This window comes from Coregonus lavaretus (assembly GCF_964263955.1).
Source record: "Coregonus lavaretus genome assembly, chromosome: 1".
Lineage (NCBI taxonomy): Eukaryota > Metazoa > Chordata > Actinopteri > Salmoniformes > Salmonidae > Coregonus > Coregonus lavaretus.
The window spans coordinates 95,449,527-95,466,595 of record NC_139988.1 but is presented as its reverse complement, the minus strand read 5'-3'; the positions used below and the strand labels follow the sequence as shown (position 1 = coordinate 95,466,595).

Sequence of the window (17,069 nt, the reverse complement as noted above, 5' to 3'; positions counted from 1 at the left end):
GATTCAAGGTGGTTGTATAGAGGAGGGAGAACCCATTCCTGTTGTATGAGACTGTCAGGAATTATCAAGATTACATTGTGGGGATAAATCCCTCTGTAAAAGTATGAGATAATTCTGGGGGACTAGTCAAGATTACATATACAGGAAGGGGTGATTCAAGGTGTTGTTGTGTGAAGCTATTTTGAATTACTTGTTAAATTGACTTGTTATATAGAAGAGGTGGCTAAGGGATTTTTAACAGTACCAACCATGGGGGGGCAAATCCTCACAAGAGGTCCCAGAATTTACTGGGGATGAGAAATACTTGATGTAATTAAAATGGAATCAAGGGATAGAAGAAATCTCCATTATGTAACCAGGTGGAGGGAGAGGTATGGTTTTGAGGGACGTCTAGATGCAGATAAACTCGAATCCATACTTAAACAGATACATAAGGTGTGTAAAGGAGAAATAAGCAGTGAGAGAGAGAGAGAGTAGGAGGGGGCCAGTACCCACTGATAGCCTTACCTAATCTATTGGCGGGGAATGAAAGGGGCCCCAGCAACCTTAGATGTATACAGTAATAATAATAATATGCCATTTAGCAGACAGGCCATGAACACAGAGGACGTGGCCAGAGCGGTAGAAGGAATGACCCACCCCAAAACAGGAATGGTAAGGTTTGGGCTGCCGTTAGAGGGCAGTGGGTTTCAGGGGATGCCCAGAGGACACTTTTGCCATGGGCCGATCACGGAGAGTATGTTGGGAAAATAACTGAATTGTGTAATAGCCTCAGAGAGATATGCAATCCATCATGAGCAGAATAACAGACAGGACAGAGCCAAGAAAGAAGAGGAAGATGCAGAGTTACTAATTGCCACTCTGGGAGAGATGGCGGGTAGAACTTAGGAGAGAGAGGAGATAAGGCAGGAAAGAGTGAAGGCCACGGGGGGGGGGGGGGGGGGGGGGGGGGAATAGGGGCTTTAACTGTAACAAGGGAGGGCACTTCGCCAAAGAATGTGAGGCCCCGTATAAATACTGTGGCAAGATAGGCCATAACTTTTCCCGCTGCAAACATAAAGGAGAGGGCAAGAAGGGAAACCGGGGAGAGAAAAGAGAGAAAAGAGAGAAGCGAGAGAGAGAGAAGTCCATCCCCCAGCTTTGAGCGTGAGGAAGAGGAAGATAAGGCGTGACTAGTCCTTGAGGGAGAAATAGTAGACTCTAGTGGGGGGAAGACTAAGGAACCCTTTGATCCAAATTGTGAGGTGTTTGAATTGGCTACTATTGACTTAGCACTTCAACAGGAACAGAAACCTTATTTGACATTGACAGTAATGGGTATGAAAATTAAATTCCTTTGTGATACGGGAGCCTGCAGGACAGCAATCTGTGCAACAGACAAGCCAGATGGAGTCAGGATTGATCTGCCTCTGGTCATCAATTTATTGAAAGGTTATCAGCCCCAATAACCCTAAAACATGACCAAACAGGATGAGAGGCAACCATACCCATCCTGATATCTAAGCTGTGTCGGGTAAATTTACTAGGACGTAATGTAATGACTTTTTTATTTTTTATTTTTTTTATTTAACCTTTATTTAACCAGGTAAGCCAGTTGAGAACAGGTTCTCATTTACAACTGCGACCTGGCCAAGATAAAGCAAAGCAGTGCAATAAAAACAACACAGAGTTACATATGGGGTAAAAAACATAAAGTCAAAAATACAACAGAAAATATATATACAGTGTGTGCAAATGTAGCAAGTTATGGAGGTAAGGCAATAAATAGGCTATAGTGCAAAATAATTACAATAGTATTAACACTGGAATGCTAGATGTGCAAGAGATTATGTGCAAATAGAGATACTGGGGTGCAAAAGAGCAAAATAAATAACAATATAGGGATGAGGTAGTTGGGTGGGCTAATTTCAGATGGGCTGTGTACAGGTGCAGTGATCGGTAAGGTGCTCTGACAACTGATGCTTAAAGTTATTGAGGGAGATAAGAGTCTCCAGCTTCAGAGATTTTTGCAATTCGTTCCAGTCATTGGCAGCAGAGAACTGGAAGGAATGGCGGCCAAAGGAGGTGTTGGCTTTGGGAATGACCAGTGAGATATACCTGCTGGAGCGCAGACTACGGGTGGGTGCTGCTATGGTGACCAATGAGCTAAGATAAGGCGGGGATTTGCCTAGCAGTGATTTATAGATGGCCTGGAGCCAGTGGGTTTGACGACGAACATGTAGTGAGGACCAGCCAACAAGAGCGTACAGGTCACAGTGGTGGGTAGTGTATGGGGCTTTGGAGACAAAACGGATGGCACTGTGATAGACTACATCCAATTTGCTGAGTAGAGTGTTGGAGGCTATTTTGTAAATGACATCGCCGAAGTCAAGGATCGGTAGGATAGTCAGTTTTACGAGGGCATGTTTGGCAGCATGAGTGAAGGAGGCTTTGTTGCGAAATAGGAAGCCGATTCTAGATTTAACTTTGGATTGGAGATTCTTTATGTGAGTCTGGAAGGAGAGTTTACAGTCTAACCAGACACCTAGGTATTTGTAGTTGTCCACATACTCTAGGTCAGACCCGTCGAGAGTGGTGATTCTAGTCGGGTGGGCGGGTGCCAGCAGCGTTCGATTGAAAAGCATGCATTTAGTTTTACTAGTGTTTAAGAGCAGTTGGAGGCTACTGAAGGAGTGTTGTATGGCATTGAAGCTCGTTTGGAGGTTTGTTAACACAGTGTCCAATGAAGGGCCAGATGTATACAAAATGGTGTCGTCTGCGTAGAGGTGGATCTGAGAGTCACCAGCAGCAAGAGCGACATCATTGATATACACGGAGAAAAGTGTCGGCCCAAGAATTGAACCCTGTGGCACCCCCATAGAGACTGCCGTAGGTCCAGACAACAGGCCCTCCGATTTGACACACTGAACTCTATCTGAGAAGTAGTTGGTGAACCAGGCGAGGCAGTAATTTGAGAAACCAAGGCTATTTAGTCTGCCAATAAGAATGCGGTGGTTGACAGAGTCGAAAGCCTTGGCCAGGTCGATGAAGACGGCTGCACAGTACTGTCTATTATCAATCGCGGTTATAATATCGTTTAGGACCTTGAGCGTGGCTGAAGTGCACCCATGACCAGCTCGGAAACCGGATTGCATAGCGGAGAAGGTACGGTGGTATTCGAAATGGTCGGTGATCTGTTTGTTAACTTGGCTTTCAAATACTTTCGAAAGGCAGGGCAGGATGGATATAGGTCTGTAGCAGTTTGGATCTAGAGTGTCACCCCCTTTGAAGAGGGGGATGACCGCGGCAGCTTTCCAATCTCTGGGGATCTCAGACGTTATGAAAGAGAGGTTGAACAGACTAGTAATAGGGGTTGCGACAATTTCGGCGGCTAGTTTTAGAAAGAAAGGGTCCAGATTGTCTAGCCCAGCTGATTTGTAGGGGTCCAGATTTTGCAGCGCTTTCAAAACATCAGCTGTCTGAATTTGTGTGAAGGAGAAGCGAGGGGGGCATGGGCAAGTTGCAGCGGAGGGTGCAGAGTTGGTGGCCGGGGTAGTGGTAGCCAGATGGAAAGCATGGCCAGCTGTAGCAAAATGCTTGTTGAAATTCTCGATTATTGTAGATTTGTCGGTGGTGATAGTGTTTCCTAGCCACAGTGCAGTGGGCAGCTGGGAGGAAGTGCTCTTATTCTCCATGGACTTTACAGTGTCACAAAACTTTTTGGAGTTAGTGCTACAGGATGCAAATTTCTGTTTGAAAAAGTTAGCCTTTGCTTTCCTGACTGCTTGTGTATATTGGTTCCTAACTTCCCTGAAAAGTTGCATATCGCGGGGGCTATTTGATGCTAATGCTGTACGCCACAGGATGTTTTTGTGCTGGTCAAGGGCAGTCAAGTCTGAGGAGAACCAGGGGCTATATCGGTTCTTAGTTCTGTATTTTTTGAATGGGGCATGTTTATTTAAGATTGAGAGGAAATTACTTTTAAGGAACAACCAGGCATCCTCTACTGACGGAATGAGATCTATATCCATCCAGGATACCTGGGCCAGGTCAATTAGGAAGGCCTGCTCGCTAAAGTGTTTTAGGGAGCGTTTGACAGTGATGAGGGGTGGTCGTTTGACCGCGGACCCGTTATGGACGCAGGCAATAAGGCAGTGATCGCTGAGATCCTGGTTGAAGACAGCTGAGGTGTATTTAGAGGGTATGTTAGTCAGGATGATATCTATGAGGGTACCCATGTTTACGGATTTAGGGTTGTACCTGGTAGGTTCGTTGATAATTTGCGTGAGGTTGAGGGCATCTAGTTTGGATTGTAGGATGGCTGGGGTATTAAGCATATCCCAATTTATGTCACCAAGCAGTACGAACTCTGAGGATAAATGGGGGGCAATCAATTCACATATGGTGTCCAGGGCACAGCTGGGGGCTGAGGGGGGTCTGTAGCAAGCGGCAACAGTGAGAGACTTATTTCTGGAAAGGTGGATTTTTAGAAGTAGAAGCTCAAACTGTTTGGGCACAGACCTGGATAGTATGATAGAGCTCTGCAGGCTATCTCTACAGTAGATTGCAACTCCACCCCCTTTGGCAGTTCTATCTAGACGGAAAATGTTATAGTTGGGGATGGAAATGTCAGAATTTTTGGTGGCCTTCCTGAGCCAGGATTCAGACACTGCTAGAACATCAGGGTTGGCGGAGTGTGCTAACGCAGTGAATAACTCAAATTTAGGAAGTAGACTTCTGATATTTATGTGCAAGAAACCAAGACTTTTGCGATTACAGAAGTCAGCAAATGATAGCGCCTGGGGAGTAGGAGTGATACTGAGGGCTGCAGGGCCTGGGTTAGCCTCTACATCACCAGAGGAACAGAGGAGGACTAGAATAAGGATACGGCTAAAGGCTTTAAGAACTGGTCTTCTAGTGCGTTGGGTACATAGAATAAAGGGGGCAGATTTCCGGGTGTTGTAGAAAAAATTCAGGGCATTATGTACAGACAAGGATATGGAAGGATATGAGTAAAGTGGAGGTAAACCTAAGCGTTGGGTAACAATGAAAGAGATAGCATCACTGGAGGCATCAATTGAGTCGGTCTCCGCGTGTATGGGGGGTGGGACAAAGGAGCTATCTAAGGCAGGTTTAGCTGGGCTGGGGGGTCTACAGTGAAATAGTACAATTAGAAATAACCGAAACAACAATAAGCTAACCATGTTTGGGCTGAGGCTAAACATAAACAGGATGTAGTACCGTAAAAAGGAACAGTCCAGCAGACATCAGCTGTATAGCTGAGTTATCATAAGGTCCGGTGAACAGCAATAGGATAGTTCGGAGGCTGCTAAAGCACTAGCGAGTAAGAGGCCACGGCTAGCGTGTGCTAGCGGGCCGGGGCTAGCAGATGGAATCTTCGTGGTCGACGTCGTAACCACCACAGACGATTTCGTCGGCAGACCAGTCGTGTAGGATCGGCGGGGCTCCGTGTCAACACTAGGTGGTCCCGTCCGGTTGACAGAGAGGTAGATAGCCGGGAGATGGGCCTAGCTCAGGATGATTAGCCAGACCACAGCGTCCATTTTGTTGCAGCTAGCTGGTAGCGATGAATCCGGAGTTAAAGGTCCAGTGATTCAGTGATTCCGGCAGAAAAACTGATATGTTCTGGGTCGATAACGCGCTGTGCAGACTGGCCGAATATCCGGTGATTAATGTCCAGTGATTAAATTAATCCCGCAGAAAAAAAAATCCAATGTTCTGGGTGAAATACCGCTAACTGTGGCTAATAGTAAGTAGCTAGCTAGCTGGCTAGCTAGTTTCAACTGGAGATTCTAGATAAAAGGTAAGTCAATAATAGAATCCGTTCCACATTGAGTGAGGCGGGTTGCAGGAAAGTATATTTTGTAGAAGGATGAAAAGTCTGATAGGGAAATATGTATGAAAAATACAAAAAAACAGGGTATTTACAGGCTATTTACAGACACACGACAAAAACAGAACTGCACTACTACGCCATCTTGGAAAGTAAATTGAATGTGGCTGTCATTTCCGCTGAGAGGGGAATGAAAGTACACATAGTCAGAGACAATATGGTGGTCTGTGGGGAAGAGGAGCCATGTTATTGGTGTAGGCAAGATTTGTTAAGGGATGGAATAATTGATATTCCCCGAACCTTGATGGAACTTGCTGATGATGTAGTACCAGGCCCCACTAAAATGTCCCCCGATGACCTACACTGTACTCTCTGGTATAACAAACACCCAGGTCCAGATGCAATATATGAGGAAGCATTATTTAAAACCACAGAAAGGACTATAGCCTTGAAATGGTTTCACCATGACAACACCCACGCAGTAGTGGAGGTGGAACTAGGGCCCCAATGTCAGAGACTGTTCAGGGAAATATGGAGCCCACATGTGTCCCTAGCAAAGGAGCCAGCAGAGGACTGGAAAGACATGGGCCAGTGGGTATCCAAGGGTAAGAGGATCACTGATTGGGTCAATATTGTGAGTGGCGATTAACACAGCCCATCCACAGATAGTACATTTAGATGAGAATAGCAGATGCTGAGGAGAGGAATACCTGTTGACAGAACAACAGGAGTCAGACTTAAAAGAAGTTCCAGAGCATTTGTGGTCCCGGGGTCCAGCATACGTAGGATTAATAAAAGGGGTAATTCCAGTACAGGTGATACCCAAATCTAATCATAGGCCGTATCAGAAGCAATACCCTATGAAACCAGAAGCAATAAAAGGTTTGCAGTTTACCAAGAGCAGATTGTGAGGGACCTTGAGGGAGGGCCAATTCTCGGGGAGATAGTGAGGCCAGAAACAAAGGTGCAGTGTCCTGGAAATCACAGTCTGTTTTGTTTTTTTCAGTTCTGCTGGGAGTACATTGGATGATGGGGTTTTGTGTTGAATTAGAGACAGTGAGACTATTAGTCAATACCTAGGAGAGAAGAGAGGTTACGGTAGCAAATACAGACAAGAAGGAAATGGTAATAGTGGAGACAGGAGTGAGTGGAAGTGTTACAATTGTGACAAAACGGGACATTTTGCTAGAGAATGTGAGGAACCGTGTAGTTACTGTGCAAGGAAAGGGCACCAGTTAAGAAACTGTAGGCAGAAGGGGAAGAGAGAAATCAGGAGTCCTCATGACCTGGCTGTTTGGTTGTTGTTTTTTAATTGGGGTTTTCAAATAAAAAACAACACACCTAGTATGATGTTTATAAAGCCTTGTTGTTTCAATTTTGGGGGGTTTTCAGCAGGTCAAGGGTGATAGGTCTTAGAGGAGCATGCACAGTGAATTTTATGGAGTTTTTTAGGTTTTGGCTGAGTTTGGGGTATATATGATTTCTTATGAGAATGAATGTCATGAGGACTAATGAACACTTGGGATAAGTAACATTTATGAAATATTTAGAATAATGGTAATGTTTGGTATACTATGGGATGGAATTTCAATTGCCTCTGAACTCTGTTTTAACTTTCTGGTGTTAATTAATCATCCACACTGGTAAATTCTAAAGGCATGAGAGGAGGACTTTAAGATAGTTTATTTTACCAATAAATAAAAATAAGGGATGGCAATTGGATGATTAATTACCAATATTACCTAAGTGATTGTTTAGGTAGGTGGTAATATTGACACATGGGCAGTGACATGTGTCAAAAGGAGGGATGGATGTTAGAGCAGATGTTGCATATGGGATTACTAATAAAAAAATCATTAAAAAAAAATGTTCAAGATGTGTTATCTGTGCTCAAAATAATCACCAGGGCAGACAAAGGGCACCTCAGGGTGAGTATCCTCCGGCTAAGTACCCTTTCCAGCAATTGGAAATGGATTTTATAGAGTTATCACGGAGTGAAGGGAAGAAATTTAGAGTAACCCCAGATAAAGATGGGTTATCCCCCTTTGAGAAAGTGTTTGGAAGACCTTACAGAATGCCAGTTGGCAGGACCAGACAGGCAGACATAGAACTAGAGAGCACCCTAGCAGAACACGTGAGAAGGTAGTTTATTAACCACACCTGTATGTCAGAGGTTTTGTGCCCCACAGGTGAACTAAAGGAGAAGGTGACCCACTCTATCTAACCAGGAGACTGGGTGTGGATCCAGTCCCTAAAGAAGAAAAACTGGAAGCAGCCCCGTAGGGAAGGTCTATATCAGGTCCTGTTGGTGACGGCCTTCGCTGTAAGAATCGCCGAAAGATCCACCTTGGTGCATGTCACTCACTGCAAAAAGGTAAACCCAGTTACACATGACGAACAAACACAGAGTTAGGAGAAAGAACCGATCACCACTAGGGCTCGGGGGTTGGCTCCTTAACGAAGATTCCCTTACCCTGTCTGATCATCCCTGTGTGAGTTCGATAGAAGGTAAAGCAATGGGTTGGCCTCTGGCGTCTGACATGTTCTCAGGGCGAGGGTGGGGATTCACAGGTCTCCTGACGGTAGGTAGCTGTCTGATTGTGGGGGCCATATTCCTAACACACTCAAACCCTCCTGATCCGCCAGAAGTAGTAGTTAACCTAACAACAAGTTGATAAAATAATACCTTAACACAGTCTATGAAGGCATAGGAGACAGCTAGACGTAGGGAAAGGGGAAGTACTAGGGACTGTAGGGAAGGACATCACCATATGTATGTCACCATGTATATCCTGGGACTATGTAGTTGCTCATACCAAGCGGGGGGGATATGTCAATCTCCATACACAGTTTAAGGACAGGTGTAGTATTGTGAAAGTAGGGAATTACCAGAAATGGCAGTGCGACCCATATAAGGGTAGGTACTGTCTGAAAGTCTGAATTACGCTAAAACAGGTTACAGACCTGAACAAGTGAGATATCCTCTTCAACTGGGGCACCCTATATTGTAAACCTCTCTGAGGGAGGTAGTCAGACCGGGGCTGTGGTGAAGGAGTCTTGTAGTAACTTGCACTATCTGTATCCCCCGATAACAAAGTCACCCCGACCTAGGTTGCCTCCGTTTGAAGTCTCAGGGGATTCTTATTGTTTTTCTAGGACTAGTAAGATAGGATGCAGGGTTGGGCATCTTAGCTCCTGCTCCCACACAGAGAATGTCACAACTAAAGAGACCATGACTAATCTCTCCTCTTTGTTGCAGCCAGAGGATTTTAGGTACCAAAACCAGGCCCGTGCTGACATCTGATGGTTGTGTGGTGATAACAGATTGTGAACTCCCCTACATACGCAAACAATCAAACGTGTCAGAGACTGGTGAGTTGTCACGTAGAAAGTGGGACCTCCTCCCGGGATCCTTTGATGAAAGGATATATATTGATGGGATAGGAGTACCTCGAGGGGTTCCAGAAGAATTCAAAGCTAGGAATCAAATCGCAGCTGGGTTTGAATCAAGTATTTTCTGGTGGTCAACAATTAATAAAAGCGTAGGTTGGATAAATGATATGTACTATAACCAGCAAAGATTTATAAACCACACTCGTGATGCAATAAAGGGATTAGCTGAGCAGACAGCGGCAACTAGCTTAATGACATGGCAGAATAGAATAGCTTTAGATATGCTTTTGGCTGAGCGGGATGGAGTTTGTGTTCTGTTTGGATCTATGTGCTGTACTTTCATCTCCAACAACACAGCACCGGACGGGTCCGTGACCAAAGCGCTTCAGGGACTCACCACGCTGGCGAACGAACTGGCTGAGAACTCTGGTATTGATAGCTCCCTAAACGGTTAGTTTGATAACATATTTGGTAAATGGAAAACTATTGTTGTAACTATTCTGGGTGAAGTTATAGCTTCTATGGGTATACTTGTTCTTTGTGGATGTTGTCTTATTCCCTGTGTCTGAGGGTTGGTGAGCAAGGCGGTTTCCCAACAGATGGTGAGATACGGCCCAATCCCGGACTCCAACCTAAGGAATGAAGGATATGACCTACCAGGCTTGGTGGAGGACGACGACGATCCAGATAATTTGAGACTGGATGTTTTCCTAGAACTATAAATCTCTAGTTTAAAAGTTATTGTAATGATCTTTTGTGTATTAAAGTCTCATTTTAAGTATGATGTACTAGTTACCATTGCTAAAAAGTAACGTTATGCTTTTAATCATGGGGTAACCCTGATGAACCTGTAATGTTTTTATATGCAAACCAACTTATATACTTCAATGAGTGTGATTCATTTCCATAACAACATATATTTTGTATGTGTGTAATATTTAGTCAAAGGGTGGAATTGATAGATTAATTATTAATGACTAATTATTACACCCTGAAACTGTGTATAATGTGTTAGAAATGTGTGAGTGTAGGACCAGTAAAGGCTATGGCATTGAGCCACTATTTAGCAATGTGAGTAAGAGTTAGGCCAGACAACAAAGACAACTGAGAAACTAAGATAAAGAGGCCTCCCAATTTAGGGAGGGGAGAAACTGTTATGAAAACATGGTGCAGAATATTGTGAGAACGGCAATAACTGAGTAATGCAGGGAGTAGGATATGTGTGTGTGTGTGTGTATGTATGTGTGTATGCATGTGTGTATATGTGTGTGTGTGTGAACTGAAGGTCAGTAGAGCAGTTTTAGAGTGGAAAACTACAGCCCGCCTACAGAGGGGAGGGATTTCTTTTTGTATGACGTATGAGTATAAAAGATGGACTCTGAAATTGTGATGGCAGAATTCTCAATGAATAAATATCTCTGACTATGCAGACCGGGACTCTGGCCGTTACTTAAATCCCAAAAGACTTACAACCTTTTGGGAGACGCACAGAGACACTAAAATAGTTTGTTAAATAATTCACATAACAAACCCGTACTTGTTTTAGCAGTCTCAGCAGACCAGTCCTCTTCTTTGGAGGCCTCGTCTTGGCTCTCTTGTGGCTGATCTTAGCATGGAGCTGCTGCACCCGCTGGTCTGCATTGTCGTAGTAGAACTGTTCTGAGACCAGTAGTTTGAGCTGACCCATCTTTGCAGACAGCAGGCCTAGGACCAGTAGAACAACCAGGATAACAGACAGGGGGACCAGAGACCTGGAGAGGATCAGGGAGGGTTGGGGTCAGCATTAGCAGGTCTAGGACCAGTAGATAACAGACAGGGGGACCAGAGACATGGAGAAGAACAGGGAGGGTTGGGGTTATCAGGTGTAGGACAAGTATATAACAGAACAGGAGACAGGACTCGCGACTATCTTTTTTCCTCACCGTGCCGGTACCGTCCCAAAGTGCAATTTCAAATGAACTTGAACAGTCCCAAAATGAAAATACATTTAATGTTTTGATATGCCAACATGGGTCTAGGTCATTTGCAGTGCTTTTAAAGTATTTTGTGTATTTCTGAGACAGATACAGTCTATATTACATAAACTTAATTTGTTAAGAAAAAATATTTTGCATCTTAATGAAAACAAACATCCCAGATGTTTAGTTAATTTCATTCCGATCTCCTTTGCATTAGTGTAGCCTTTTTCTGTAGCCTGTCAACTATGTGTCTGTCTATCCCTGTTCTCTCCTCTCTGCACAGGCCATACAAATGCCTCACACCGCGTGGCTGCTGCCTCTCTAACCTGGTGGTCCCTGCACGCATGACCCACGTGGAGTTCCAGGTCTCCGGCAGCCTCTGGAACTGCCGTTCTGCGGCCAACAAGGCAGAGTTCATCTCAGCCTATGCTACCCTCCAGTCCCTAGACTTCTTGGCGCTGACGGAAACATGGATTACCACAGAAAACACTGCTATTCCTACTGCTCTCTCCTCGTCTGACCATGTGTTCTCGCATACCCTGAGAGCATCTGGTCAGCGCGGCGGTGGCACAGGAATCCTCATCTCTCCCAAGTGGACATTCTCTCTTTCTCCCCTGACCCATCTGTCTATCTCCTCATTTGAATTCCATGCTGTCACAGTCATTTATCGCCCTCCAGGTTCCCTTGGAGAGTTCATCAATGAGCTTGACGCCTTGATAAGTTCCTTTCCTGAGGATGGCTCACCCCTCACAGTTCTGGGTGACTTTAACCTCCCTACGTCTACCTTTGACTCATTTCTCTCTACCTCCTTCTTTCCACTCCTCTCCTCTTTTGATCTCATCCTTTCACCGTTCCTCCCTACTCACAAGGCAGGCAATACGCTTGACCTCATCTTTACTAGATGCTGTTCTTCTACTAATCTCACTGCAACTCCCCTCCAAGTCTCCGACCACTACTTTGTATCCTTTTCTCTCTCGCTCTCCTCCAACACTACTCACTCTGCCCCTACTCAGATGGTAATGCGCCGTCGCAACCTTCGCTCTCTCTCTCCCGCTACTCTCTCCTCTTCCATCCTATCATCTCTTCCCTCTGCTAAATCCTTCTCCCTCCGATCTCCTGATTCTGCCTCCTCAACCCTCCTCTCCTCCCTTTCTGCATCCTTTGACTCTCTATGTCCCCAATCCTCCCCTCCTGCTCCGTGGCTTGACGACTCATTGCGTGCTCACAGAACAGGGCTTCGGGTAGCCGAGCGGAAATGGAGGAAAACTAGACTCCCTGCGGACCTGGCATATTTTCACTCCCTCCTCTCTACATTTCTTCCTCTGTTTCTGCTGCTAAAGCCACTTTCTACCACTCTAAATTCCAAGCATCTGCCTCTAACCCTAGGAAGCTCTTTGCCACCTTCTCCTCCCTGCTGAATCCCCCCCCCCCCCCCCCCCCCTCCTCCCTCTCTGTGGATGACTTCGTCAACCATTTTGAAAAGAAGGTTGACGACATCCGATCCTCGTTTGTTAAGTCAAATGACACCGCTGGTCCTGCTCACACTGCCCTACCCTATGTTTTGACTTCTTTCTCCCCTCTCTCTCCAGATGAAATATTGCGACTTGTGACGGCCGGCCGCCCAACAACCTGCCCGCTTGACCCTATCCCCTCATCTCTTCTCCAGACCATTTCCGGTGACCTTCTCCCTTACCTCACCTCGCTCATCAACTCATCCTTGACCGCTGGCTATGTCCCTTCTGTCTTCAAGAGAGCGAGAGTTGCACCCCTTCTCAAAAAACCTACACTCGATCCCTCCGATGTCAACAACTACAGACCAGTATCCCTTCTTTCTTTTCTCTCCAAAACTCTTGAGCGTGCCGTCTTTAGCCAACTCTCTTGCTATCTCTCTCAGAATGACCTTCTTGATCCAAACCAGTCAGGTTTCAAGACTGGTCATTCAACTGAGACTGCTCTTCTCTGTGTCACGGAGGCTCTCCGCACTGCTAAAGCTAACTCTCTCTCCTCTGCTCTCGTCCTTCTAGACCTATCTGCTGCCTTTGATACTGTGAACCATCAGATCCTCCTCTCCACCCTCTCCAAGTTGGTCATCTCCGGCGCGGCTCACTCTTGGATTGCGTCCTACCTGACAGGTCGCTCCTACCAGGTGGCGTGGCGAGAATCCGTCTCCGCACCACGTGCTCTCACCACTGGTGTCCCCCAGGGCTCAGTTCTAGGCCCTCTCCTATACTCGCTATACACCAAGTCATTTAGCTCTGTCATATCCTCACATGGCCTCTCCTATCATTGCTACGCAGACGACACATAATACATCTTCTCCTTTCCCCCTTCTGATAACCAGGTGGCGAATCGCATTTCTGCATGTCTGGCAGACATATCAGTGTGGATGACGGATCACCACCTCAAGCTGAACCTCGGCAAGACGGAGCTGCTCTTCCTCCCGGGGAAGGACTGCCCGTTCCATGATCTCGCCATCACGGTTGACAACTCCGTTTTGTCCTCCTCCCAGAGTGCAAAGAGCCTTGGCATGACCCTGGACAACACCCTGTCGTTCTCCGTTAACATCAAGGCGGTGACCCGATCCTGTAGGTTCATGCTCTACAACATTCGGAGAGTACGACCCTGCCTTACACAGGAAGCAGCACAGGTCCTAATCCAGGCACTTATCATCTCCCGTCTGGATTACTGCAACTCGCTGTTGGCTGGGCTCCCTGCCTGTGCCATTAAACCCCTACAACTCATCCAGAACGCCTCAGCCCGTCTGGTGTTCAACCTTCCCATGTTCTCTCACATCACCCCGCTCTTCCGCACACTCCACTGGCTTCCAGTTGAAGACAAAAAACATATTGTAAAGTGGTTGTCCCACTGGCTATCATAAGGTGAATGCACCAATTTGTAAGTCGCTCTGGATAAGAGTGTCTGCTAAATTATTAAAATGTAAATGTAAAAAAAAAATCATTATTAATAATTATAATTCATTAATTGAACATGTTATCCACATGTATACAATGTTATTGTGAACCTGAATAAACTTAAGTTAGAGATATTACGTTCCACCACAGCTGCCCCATTAAACAACATAACACAACAATATACAATACAGAACGTGTGTTCCCAGCCTGAAGAATGGTCGCCTTTACCTTTTTGAACGCCACCATTTGCATAACGGCCAGGGCCTCAAATGTACTTTTTGGTCCACCAGCCACTCAGATTTTTTACCAGCCAAAATAGAATTACACCAACAAAACACAAAAAAATGGATGCACATGCTTTGTAATGTTTTTAAAACAATAAATGTATTACTAGTAAGAAGTAATGTGGTATGTTGTTTAATTTCATTACATTTATGTGACCTGAGTCTTTTAACAAAAATATCACAGATGAGACAACAAAAATGACCTGCCCCTTTAAGGGAGGGAGGTTACCGTGGTAATGCAACTCAGAGTCATGTTTGTGCCTGTGAGATTGAGTCTGAGTAGTATCTGCATTGCTTCTCTTCCCTAGCAGTTGAAACTCAAACATAAAAAACAACCTAGCTTGTGAACAAAACAATGTAAATAGCCAAGAAACACACGGACAAAGTCTCTCTTTAGTAGACTTTCATTTCAAGTAAATAAATAAAAAATGTATGCCTGTGCGCAGCGCTTCTGAAAATGAATCTGTCATTCAGCTCTTCACGTGCGCACGCGCACAGCCCCCAGCCAGGCAGTGTTGCAGCGCGAGGCAGAAATACTTTGCACACTTTACAGTGTGCATTCTGTTTAGGCCAGGGAGATATAAACATATTCTGTAGAATACCATAGTAGCTAGCCATAGCCTTCTTCTTCTTCAGTAGTCCATTGTATCTGATGATGACTTCCACTTCTGAGTTAATGGTGATTTTTTTTTTGCAGTTGGTCTTAGCAAGTATTTCTGTGTGGGGCACATGGTCGCACCAAGTGATTCCCAGGATGTGCTTCAGGCATCCTATGTGGAATCGCTCTAGCTGCTTGTTGTGGCGGCTGTAAGTGACCCAAGCTTCACTGGGTGATGCAGATGGCTTGATAGATGGTGACTATGGTGTGGAGGTGGAGGTCCCTGTTTTGGAAGACCCTGCGTCTGAGTTTCCCAAAGGCAGCTGATGCTTGCTTGATCCTATTTTGAATTTTGAGGTCGATGCTGCAGTCCTCCGAGAGGACGCTGCCCAAGTATTTGAAGGACGGGACTATTGGCAGTGATTTGTGTTCAATGGTGAAGACAGGCATGGTGGGTGGAGGGCTGGATCTCCATTGGCAGACCACCTCTGTCTTGGTGGTGTTGATAGACAGTTCCATCCTGCTATAGACCCTCACAGCCGCTACAAGGACGGACTGAAGGTCTTCCGGAGTGTGGGCCACAAGAGCACAGTCATCAGCATGCTGCAGCTCAAGAACCCGCTCCGTCAAAACCTTGGTGGTTGCTTGGAGCCTCCGGATGTTGAATAGGCTTCCATCCAGCCAGAAGTCCCACTGCAACCCCGCTGCTGCTCTCAAGCTCCTTGTGGAGAAGCTTGGTGACACATAGGAGAAAGATGTTAAAGAGTACAGATGCCAGCACATACACCTGCCTCACACCGATGCTTACTCCAAAGGGCACTGACTCCTGCCCTCCTATGGCCACCCGAGACAAAGAATTTTGGCAAATTTGTCCGGACAGCCAAATTTGAGTATAATACCCCATAGTAGTTCTCTGCTCACAGTGTCGAAGGCCTTGGCAAGGTCGACAAAGGCCATGAAAAGGTCTGGATGTTGTTCACGGCACTTCTCCTGGAGTTGTTGTGCCGTGAATATCATGTCGACCGTACTCCTGTTCTTTCTGAAGCCGCATTGTGACTCCGGCAGCAGTTCCTCTGTGATGTTGCTCACCAGCCTGTGTAGCATCACCTTGGCCAGGGCCTTGCTGGCAACAGCATAACACATCTTGGCTAGGGGAATACGGAGAGACATGAGTCTTTCACTTATTCCGACAGGTGTTTCGGTTAGGCTGAGTAAAAGGCTGTTCTTAATTGCCAGTCCCACACCGTGCTGATGTTGTTCACCCGGAGGGTAACCTTTCCAGAAGAAGGTGTAGTCTTCTCCCTCCTCTTTCAGAGAACCTTCATCCAGGAAACTTGTCTCACTCAGGGCAGCAATGTCAATGTTGTAGCGTCTTAGTTCTGCACCAATCAGAGCTGTTCTCCCATGGGGTCTATCGCTATTATCGTCAGTGTCCAAAAGAGTTCTGATGTTCCATGTCGCCAGTTTCAGGGGAATTATTTTCTTTAGTATTTTTCCACCGCTGAGTGGAACTCCCTATAGGTGCGGTAGCCTTTCCAGGATGGAGTGAGTGGGCAATATTTAGGCCACCTTTTCTAGGCCTCTCCCCAGCTGGGGTGAGCAGTGTGGCTCCTAAATAGGGCTGCTCAGTCACACAGGGGTCTGCCGAGAGCAGCTGCCACTCAAGTCCCAGCTGCTGGCGACCAATGGGAGCCCTGTCTGCAGGCCCGGAGCTGAGGTTTCGTGTGCCGGGAGTTGCTGTGGCATTTACATTGTCTGTAGGCTATCGATGTGTCCATACAGAGGCTTTGTACCGGCAACTCCCGGCACACAAAATCTCAGCTCCGGGCCTGCAGACAGGCTGGGAGCTAGTCAAATGTGCATTCTAATAGGCCTATTTGCCCAACATTGGAATGATATTCTAATATTATACATTTCCATAACCTAAATATTTACATATGCGATGCCTAGCCAGCCATATCATTGTTTGAAACCTTGACGTTTTACATCTTACCTTGCTTTTAATAGCCTAGAGACAGATTTCCTGATATGAAAACAGCATTTCTTATTCTACTGTCCAAAGGCAGTGAGGCACAATCCTATTGTTGCATC

At 45.8% G+C, this 17,069-nt stretch overlaps 1 protein-coding gene across 1 annotated transcript in view; it reads right to left on the bottom strand.

Moving 5' to 3' along the window:
* The window catches only part of LOC311142788 (dendritic cell-specific transmembrane protein-like), a 75,374-nt gene that overhangs the window by 28,337 nt on the left and 29,968 nt on the right, over positions 1-17,069 (bottom strand). Inside the window, exon 4 of the mRNA XM_084178463.1 lies at positions 10,764-10,977. Within this exon, the coding sequence (XP_084034589.1) occupies positions 10,764-10,977 (214 nt within the window). The remainder of the gene's footprint in view (positions 1-10,763; positions 10,978-17,069) is intronic.